Source organism: Varanus komodoensis, unplaced genomic scaffold (genome assembly GCF_004798865.1).
Source record: "Varanus komodoensis strain SLA01 unplaced genomic scaffold, ASM479886v1 scaffold112, whole genome shotgun sequence".
In the NCBI taxonomy this organism is placed as follows: Eukaryota; Metazoa; Chordata; class Lepidosauria; order Squamata; family Varanidae; genus Varanus; species Varanus komodoensis.
Genome location: NW_025335322.1, coordinates 1,813 through 12,143, shown reverse-complemented (window position 1 = coordinate 12,143; position 10,331 = coordinate 1,813). Strand labels below are relative to the sequence as shown.

The 10,331-nt window shown below is 47.0% G+C and overlaps 1 gene segment (V, D, J or C); it reads right to left on the bottom strand.

Moving 5' to 3' along the window:
- Positions 1–2,479, bottom strand: part of LOC123018612 — a gene marked incomplete at its 5' end in the record, with an annotated part of 2,904 nt that extends 425 nt beyond the window's left edge. Inside the window, 2 exon segments of the C gene segment in view lie at positions 1–26; positions 2,177–2,479. Of these exon segments, the coding sequence occupies positions 1–26; positions 2,177–2,479 (329 nt within the window).
- Between the last annotated feature and the right edge of the window lie 7,852 nt (positions 2,480–10,331).

Here is a 10,331-nt window from a genome sequence, read left to right as displayed (position 1 = left end):
GATCTTCAGTGTCTCTCCAGTGCAGGCTGAAGGGATATAGTGTATGGAGGGGGGGTTATACAAGCCCATCTTCAATGCTATCAGCTGAACCTCCCTACCTGGCTTCCAATGACCTTTCCTGCCATACAGCACTGCCCTTGAAGACAAAGACAAATATAATGGGGGGGGGGTGCAAGGGGTGGGGTGGGGGGATACAGGAAGGGCTCTGCACCTAGCTGGCAGATGGAAAGCTGGTTGCCTCCGGAATCCTACTGGTTAACACCCACCCTCACTACCTTTTCACATGCATTTTGCTACCCCTCCTCTCTATTTTGTGTTGCTGTTGCTACCGCCACCCTCAACCCTCCCTTTGTTGCCCAATGAAGCTTTTCAAGTGTATATGGGTCTTCTTCCGCTTTGGCCCCAGGGACACCTTGGAACCATCTCTGGCCTGCTGGATTCTACCCACAGGGCCCTTCCAGGAAAAAAACATCTGTTGCATTTGCCGGGCCTTGGACTCCAGAGTTACAGCAGGCGAACCAGTGGAGCTATCCAGAGCACATCTGGGATGAGTCTCAGTTGGGAGAGCTCAAGGATGTCTCAAGGTGCTTGCCCAGGTTTGTGCGACCACCTCTGGGCTGGATCCTTGCCCCTCCTGGCTTGTGGAAGCCAGCAAGGAAGCTATCATGGGCCGGGCCAGGGAGGTCTCCACTGCCTCTTCGCAAGAGGAGGTGGTGAGACCACTTCTCCAGAACAGAAAATGCGAGCAACTACAGGCTGGTAGCAAATAAGGCTTTCCTGGACAAGGTTCCAGAGAGGTGGTTGCCAATCAACTCCAGGCACTCTTGGATGACACTGGTTAGCTAGATCCATTTCACCGGGGTTCAGGCCTGGCTTGGCACAGAAGCAGCCTTGGTCACCCTGTTTGATGACCTCTGCCCCCCACCTTTGGAACAATCTCCTTGCTGCAGCCCACCTGGAGCCAAACTCACCATTTTTTGGATGACAGGTCAAGGCAGCCCTTTTTTGCAGAGGTCTTTAAAGACTTCCCTGGTTGTTCAGGGCCTGATGTGATTAGTCAGGTGACTTTCTTTTACTCTTGGCTACATCGTTTTACGGTTTTTATTGTCTTTTAATGATATTTTATACTATTTTAAATTAATTGTTAATGTTTGTTAATGTTTTTATTTTTAAATCATTTCATACTTTATTGTAAACTGCTCAGAGATCTTTGGCTATGAGCAGTATAGAAATGAAATAAATGAAAATAATATTATTACATTACATAGTCACATTTCATTACATTACATTTCTACCCTGCCTTTCTTCCTCTTTCAGGGAACCCAAGATGGCTTGCAAAGTTGTCCTCCGTATCCCCACAGCAACAACCCTATAAGGTAGGCTAGGCTGAGAGTCTGTGACTTGGCCCAAACTCACCTTATGAGGATAGACTAGAGACCGGAGCTCTGCTGTCACAGTCCAATGTTCTAACCACTAGGCCACACTGCCTTGCCATGTATCGATCAGGGTTACTCTTCTTTCACTTCACAATCTTGGCACAAAATCTACTTCTTTTCTAAAACAGTCCAAATGAACTTGGCCTGACCCAGCATGCAAGTGGGGGATTGTTTCTCATATTAGGTCCAAGGGGCACTCACGTCTCTGCTCATTATCACCCCAGAGACTGTATCAACAATTAATTAAAAGGAGATTGTGCATGTCAATTCCTTTGTTCCAAAATGACTATCTAATTCAAGGAAACTGCTGTGTGTAGAGAATACAGTGCTGGTAAGAAACCTCCATCAGTTCCCCGGAGACAGATTTAAGTTGGCTACATTCCAAAGGCAGAGTTGGATCCTGTGACCCCCATTCTTTGGATCTCAAAAGCCATCACCTGACCGACTTCCCTCACCAGAGAGCCAATATTGCCCGCACAATTCCAAACCGTTCCCCTTTCTCTTAGCTCCATCCCATACACATTACAAGCCTCATTAGGAGAAGAGACCAGTGTTATCTTCATGCTTGATGTGCTAGGGGGGCTACAGAAATCAGGCAGTAGCACCAGAAATATAATAATACTATTGCGCTTATTTTCCATCCAGATATCTAACATCTGGTTTTTTTCCTCTTTGCCCCAAAAATCTGCCATCTGTTTAAGGAGGATGAAGGCACACCAGAAAGACCTGGCAGAACTTACATCTGATTTCACGATGGAGTGTGGAGGAGGAAGCTACATGCTCCACCGTGCATTGGAACTTCTCGGATTTCCAGCTGCTGGCTGAGACAGTGAGCTGGCTGCTGAGTGTATAACGGCTGTTAGAAGAGTCGAAGACAGCAGGGAAAGTCTGGATGCCGGTGGAGATGGCACCTGAATTCCACTGGACTGTAACTGGCTCAGGGAAGTAGCCGGTGACCAGACAACCCATGCTGACTTGGGAGGAATCGGAAAGCTCCTGATTGCACAGGGACAGCGGGAAAACAGTGGGGGCTGCGATGCTCACTGTGAAGGAAGAGAGAAGGACACACCATAACAATATGCTCCGCAGGTCATTGTTTCATATGCATTTATTTTCCAAAGGCCAAATCAGTGATATAAGAGACGCATTACTGACTTATTTGCCCAGCTCATCTGTGGTTTGGACCTGTCCCAAAGCATCCAAGTAGACCTGAATGTAAGTTTACTGCCATATGTATCCTATTGATGCTTGTTTCAGGGGCAAGAGGCTTCTTGAAATAAAGCCCATTGAGCACCCAATTCCCCATCTTCTGAAATGTCCCCAGACTTTGCCCGGTCACTTCCAGTTTGTTTTCACAGCCATGATGGACTCAGCCTATGCTTATTTGGCAGCTAACAATGGAGCTGTTCTGATCTTTGGAAAGAATACAGCCAGCTGTGGTTAACAGCCATTGATAGACCCAGACACTCTGAATTAGTTTAATGAATAATAGACACACAGAAACATAGAAACTGAGCAATTCAGAAGGGGTTGCCCGGGCCATCTAGTCTGACCCCTGTCTCCGGCCAGCTCCATTCATTACATGCCTACTATGTGCATAATGAGGAGTTTAAAAAAGTGGTGTATTCCCACAAGTGGGATTCTTTACTCCCCCTCTGATTCTTTACTCCCCTTCTCCCTACTTCATTGAAATTGCAGTGGAACTCTAAGGTTGTGATCCTGTACACACTTCATCATGAGCAACCCTTGCCCAACTCAGGAGGATGTGAATCTGAGTAAACACGCATGTGAGTGCCATGTCATTCAGTCAATACCACTTTTCTGTACAGTCCAAAGAATCTTCTGTCAGAAGTACCTCCTGCTGTTGACCTACTGGTCAACACCAAACCATTGTACATGGGGTAATAGTTGCATTCAAGTCTAGCTTCCTTTCCCCCTAATGAATGGGCTTGGGGTGAGGCCAGCTTCTGTCTAGGAGGTGGAGGCAAGAGGAGGTAGGAGGGGGTTTGGGGCAGTAGCAGGAATTTCGACCACTGCAGTGTAGGCAATGGCAAACGGGTGTGCTGTATGGCCTGAGTGAGCAGGGAAAGTGCTTATCGGTTAGGGAAAAGGCCGGAGAACATGGGCTTTATTCTGGAAAAGAAAACTTGCATGCGTCAATAGCTTGTCAGCTGTAATTAGCCAAAGCTGGCACACAAAAGCATGACAATGAACTTACAGTTATCTCTACCTTCTTTAATTAGCTTGATGTGATGGTGGATACTTTAACAGGCATGGGGAGATAATTGTGGCAAAAAACTTTAACTGAGAAATTTGTGCATTGTTTTATTGGGTGGATTTTGAGTGTTCCAATTTCTGCTTATTTATTCATCCATTTATTTTCCCTACCACTCAACAGGCAAAGATATCTGGGTGGTTCACAAAGCACAAACTTAAACTTTGAAAAACCTTTCAAACGTTTTGCAATTTTAATTCTTTTTAGTGTGGTTAGCCATAATTGAGTTTTGATAAATGGTGAGCCAAAAATGTTTTAAAATAAATTATACACTATACATCTTCAGAATGAAGTCAAAGTGCTTGATTTGAAAGCACATTTCCTGAGATACCTAAATTAATTGTCCATCAAGGTCTATTTTTCCCAGGAACTACTTGTTTTTAGTACTGACCACAATGCAAAGCTGTGTGCCCCTTTTTAGCTCTACTAGTTCTCACTTCCTCTTATTTCAGCACCATCTGTAGCTAGCAGGTATCCTGCATCCTGTTTACCACCCCCTTGCCTGTAGATTTGAAAGAACACTAGTCAAAAATCAAGCAATCAGGCACATTCCAAGAATAATGAGAAAAACCACTCCCTCACTCCCAACAAGTAACAAACCTTAGTGGGGATAATAAAACCTAATGGATTTGTACAACCAATTGCAACTTGCTCTACTTTAAATTCTATTTTTATGCGTTGCATTAAAATGACCATCAACTAGAGGTTTATGTGTCCAGCCTGCTCCGGAAATGGATTACTCTGGATGGACACATTCAAGGCCTTCAAGTTCAGCCAATCTTCTTAGGAGGAAGAGGCCACTGAGAAAAATGCTGGTGCTGTAATGGAAGAAGCTTCCCTTTCTGTATGTTATTCAGTTAATAAGGCAGAAGAGCCCAACCAGGGTAAAACCAAGCAGTCACTGGCAACCATAGCTAAGTTAAATCCAAAGAGTCCTGGTTTTCTAAAAGAGAGGCTGGCCAATGCGTTCACAAATTCTGGTATGGAAGACAATACAGCTACATAGGAAAGGAGTATGCATTCTGGTATGCTTGCGCTTAACTCGAGGCATATCCCTCTATAAGTATCTCAAAGGCTGTCACAAAGAGGAAGGTCAAGATCTCTTCTTACTACTGCCAGAGCATAGGACACGGAATAATCAGTTCAAGTTACAACAGCTCAGATTCAGGCTGGACATCAGGAAAAACTTCCTCACTGTCAGAGTAATAGGGCAGTGGAACCAGCTGCCTGGAATGGTTGTGGGCTCTCCCACACTAGAGACATTCAAACAGAAATTGGACAGCCATCTGAGCGGGGTAGTGTAAATTGGTGTCCTGCAACAGCAGGGGGTTGGACTCGATGGCCTTCCAATGCTACCATTCTATGATCTATTGCATCTAACATGCATATTAGGTCTGTTGGGGAGTTTCACAAAGTCTTTGTCAACGCATTTAATGATGGTACAGAGACACCTCCAGATCACCACCCCACTTCTGGTCTACATTTCCTCCAAATGCAGTGTTAAAACAACAGCAACCCTTTTGCTCTTAGCCTGAGAGTTCTGTTTCAGTGGTAAGCCTGAGAGTCTCACTTGCTTCTTCCAGGTTAGCATTCACACATGACTCACAACAATGGGAGTCCCTTAGGACCCCTGGATAGCTCACAGTCAATGAGCAATCATGGCTGGATAATATTGCCAGCTTTTTTCCCCCTGGCCCTGCTTCATGGTCTTTTTCGAAGAGCTTGGCACACAGCAACCAAGTCAGAGAAGCTATTCCCAGCCCTTTTCTGGAGAGGCTGCTTGAAAAGGCATAGAAGCAGGGCCCATTAACAGATTAGCTGCACAAGGGATAGATCTCTTCCTCCAAACCACAGTCCTGCTATCTTGTTCTCAGGCTTCCTATTGCTTCATTTCAGTATTGCACTGTGTCTGAAATACTGCATGGTAAGCTAGATGCTAAGGGCACCATGCAAACAAACACCTGCCTGAGCCCTCAATCCTGGCTTTCCCTGGGCATTCTGAGATGCTCTTGCTACTGTTTTGTGAGGCATCCAAGGACCCCTTGAACTCCAGCCACCAGAGCAAGAAAGAAGCTGGTCATAAAAAAACCGACCACCAAATGGCCAGCCTGCTCCTGTGTCTTTAGCAGTCTGGTGGTTGATAGATAATACTGTTTATCAGCTGGGAAAGTTGTTATTACCTGCTAAGAGCAGGAAACTGAAGCTACTGCCAATGCACAGGGCTAGATTCATGCATCTTTTGCAAAAAAAAAGTTTGCAACCCTAGCCTTAGCTTTCTGCCTCTGACCTCCCATCCCATAATCTCCATCCCCCATCTCTTTTAATCCACAGTAGCTCTGTCCTTTGATCTATGTGCTGCCTCCTCCCTGAACCAGACCCACTGCAAGGCTCAGCTGAATTTGACAAGCAGGGGACTTCGGAAATTCACATGTGCTTGAAAATAGAGCCCTTCTCACTAAGCTCAGAGGCAAGTGGGGGAAGATTAATGAACTGCCTCTGTAACAGCAGCCCAGTTTGCAGGTGTTAGGGAGTAATAAAGTTCTGTTTCAGTGGTAAGAAAAGCTTCTCTTTTTCTACAGAGCAAGATGCTCTTAAAGGCAGAAAAGTAATTCTGATCACTCGGCAACCCACTGGATGCACCCCATCCCAGACATTCTGAGACTTAGCCCTTGACATTTTAAAGAGCTTATAAGGGGAGTCTTGGCTTACATTAAACTCTTTTTCTGCTACATGTCAATCTGCAGAAATTCTCAACTGTCTCCCACAGCAGTCCTAAGAACTGGTGCTGATTTCCCACCCATGCAAGCCATCTTTTATTATTTCCAGAGGCTGGCACATTTCCTTTCACCCTTAAAACCTAATGTTTGCACACAATGAAAGGGAACTGTGTCCCCTTATTTTATTTCCACACCACATATGGCTTCCCTACTGTATTTCCCTGCATATCAGGCTTTTGCTACAGGCAAAACAGGTGGCAGTATTATATTCCTCCAGCTCTTCACCTCTCCCCAAAGTTAAACAGTGTTATATGGGGGGTGGCTAGGAGTAAACGACTTCCCCTGTCAAACTCCTTCTCCTTTAACATTGCTCTAACAGGTGAAAGATGTAGGTGGCTTAGATTTCCACTGAATGGAAATGCAGAGGTGAGAAAGCTTCGGTGGTTGACTGGTGGCTGGCTAGACACACTGTGTGCAAATGGTGAATTTTCAGATTTTAGGATTTCAGCTCTCAGAAACCCCTGCTAATGTGGCTCATGGTCAGGATGCTAGAAGTTGAAGTCCAAAACATCCAGAGGGTTACCTTCTGCCTACTCCAACTGTTAGTGGCACAAAGACCTTGACAGAAAAGGGCAACCAGCCCACTGCATACCTCCTCAGCTGCTGAACTTGAACTCCAGCTCTCCTGTCTTACAAAATCAGCTTTCAAACCTGGACTGATAAAACATTATGCCTGTGAAAAGGTGGCTTACTTGCGTAACTTGCTATAGAACTCTCCTTTCAAAACAGAGCACAGAATGAGTAATGCCAACACCTTCTCTTGTGTCTGAACAGCAGTTTCATCCAGAGACATTTGCAGCCACAGTGCTAGTTTCCACATGGCTTCTGCAGATGGAACTGCTATTAAAGGGCTAGGAGCAGAGCCAGGCTGAAGTTTTTTCTGGGTTAGCTGGCAACTCCAAATCGATCCCAGGAGCTCTGGCTGCCATTAACTCCTATCTTGCCCTTGCTGGTCCATCTCATTCTCTAGGATAGCAGTGGGCAACTTGTGGCCCTCCAGATATTTTGGCCAGATACTTTGGCCTGCATGTCTAACTGGCACTCCCTTCTCCATTTCCCTTCTCACAGAGAGAGTACCAGAAAGCTCTCTCCCCAAATGCCACTGCTTACAGAACTTGGACACTTCTCCTATGGGAACTCTCTGCACTAACCTGCTAGTCAAAGTCCTCTCTCCTGGTGCCTGAGCACAACATGGTGGTCCCTTCTAGTGGTCCCTAGCCCTAGCCCCCAGCCTGACATCAAAGGCTCTGAAACCTGTGCTGGGAGGCAAGCAAGTTCCCAGCTCAGCTTCAGGCTGGCCTAGCAAGGACATCTTCATGCCCCTGCTCAGCTTCCCTGAAGCCTGTTGGTGGACTGAGAGGGCAGAAATAAGGGTTGGGCCAGGTTTCTGGGTGTTCCACTAGCTCCTCACCAGCCAGCCTGAATCCTGTGGATGAGGAGGGTGACCTGGAGTCCCCGGCCTGAGGATCCAACTGGGGAGAGGCTTCAAGGTAGCCTTCTTGCTCTGCTCCAGTTTCTGTGTTGAAACCAAATCTCTCCAGGGAGGTCAGGACTCTCCTACCTGAGCATAAAGCTTGGGGCTCACGTGCAGAAATCTTCCCGATTCTCCACCATCTTTAATTGCTTGTTGCTCACCCAGGAGGTTAGGAACCATAACCCCTTTGAGCTTCAGGGACCCAACTTGCTCTGGGCCAGCTTTCTCAAAGCCTAACTAGACCAAGCTTCAATCTTGGGGTAGCTTTTTATGGAGCCCACATGCTTCCCTCCAGCTTCCATGAAGTCTGATGCTCATTCAGGAGACTGAGACTTGCCATATCACGGATAGGAAAGCCTATTGTTCTCTGCCTGCTTCTTGGAAAGCTAACACGAAACTGGGTGGCAAGAATCTCCCAGGTGAGCAACAGGTTTGAGGCTGGCTTTCAGGTAGCTCCCTTGCCCTCCACCAACTTTCTCAAAAGCTGGTGGCCATCAGCCAAGCTATAAACATCCCAGTTAGGCTTGGCCATGTTTCTACATAGCTTCCCTATTCCTTGCATACTGATTTGAGAGCTGAAGAACCTCTCAGCTATGTATCACACATGGATGAGGATTTTTCCGTTGATCCCTTGCTGCCCTCTGACATGCACGCCACCCCCTTCCTCCTCAATATTTCTCTTAGGCCTAACACTCGTCCGATTTCCCCAAGATAAGCATCCGGATTGGGCAGCTTTCAGGCTTTTCCCAGGTTCTCTGCCAGCTTCTCTTGGCCTGCTGCTGATCGGGGAAAACAGGAGACCCCCATTTTAGTACTGGGTGTGGAGCAGACTATCAGAGATTTCCTGGCTCCCTGCCTTCTCCCTGAAGCCTGTTGATCCCCTGGGAGATCAACCAGGTTGAATCTTCCAGTTGAGCAACCAATGGTGATGGCTTCAGATGCCCTCCTTGCTCCAAGTCAGCTTCTTTGAGACCTGATAAACAACAATTGATGGATTGTCCTCTCTCATAGGAGTAGAATGCAGTGGAGCCATTCCATGAAGCTGGCTGATGGGAGAAGAAGGACGACAAAAAGGGAGGATTCTGCACCCAGTCCACAGTTAAAGTATGCAATTCAACGCCACTGGAAGTCGTGATGGTCACCAGACTGCATAGCTGGACAGCCAGCTCACCTCCTTTGAAGTGTTCAGCTGAGTGTAGGCTACAGGGAAGCTGATGGGGTCGATCCAGGCTACCTTTCGGGCTGCTCACATCCTGACATTCAAGAGCTCCAAGCTGTCTGATTTGGGGAAGCAACTGAGTAGCTTGGCAAAGATGCACAATTGGAGGCTGAAAGCAAGTCAACCATATAGTCCTGCGTTACTCGAAGGCATGAATATGAGAAACCTAAATGTAAATAACTTTTATTTGTGGTTAATTTCAAGACTGGAAATTAACTAAGAACGACTAGTGCTCATATGAAGCTCAATTGCCATCCAAAGTTCAGAAATAAAACATCCACCCCCCTCAACACACAAAACCCACATCCACACACCGCTTCTTACTCACCATACCCAAGAATGTGGTTGATTGAAGCAACCAGGCCTGTGCTTCTCTTGAGGAGGCATCCCCTTCTCACGGGGCTTCACAGCGTTGCCCCCAAATGTTCTCAAGGACTAGCCTAGAGGGGAAAGGAAATGGCAGTGAGGACGTCCCTGGAGCTGGCAGGGAGGGCTGAAGAAACATGCTGTGTCCGCGTGAAGTGAGGGGCTATAATTGGGACCCAGCAGTGGTCACATGAAACTTTCACACATTGAGAACTTCCCCTTTCCCCTGTTGTTTGTGTTGACTATTGTGTTTGTTTGTTTGCGCCTTCCCGAAATGGAGCCTGCGAGGTTTGCAAGGTCATGGAGTGGCAGCGGGTTTGAGTTGCTCTGGCCACCTTCCGCTTTCGTTGCCTGACTGAGCGAACCTGAGTCCTGACTCCTTAAATCTTCCACCTTCTGCCGGAGAAATGAGCGGCTTTGTGCGACTGTCCCGGGGCGTGAGGCCACCTGGCCCACAAGAACGGACCGAGCCGGGCTTGACTCTGCCCGAGCAGGCCCCACTCCCGGCTCGCCTGGATGCGGCGTCATGACAGTAAAAAGCCCTTCAGGCCTGAGAGCCTATGGCCATGCTTATATATAAGGGCATAACATATATAATACATAGGGGATACGTTGTAGGTTATAGGTTATGATAAAATGTAAGGCTATAATAGCGACAACTGTATAACTTGGCCTGGTGAGGTTGTGAGGTAAAATGCGGCCTAGCAACTCTCAGGATAAAGGGAGCACAAGCCAAGCCACGCGGCACGTAAAATGACTAGGCAGGCCGAGCTGGGCTGCTTGT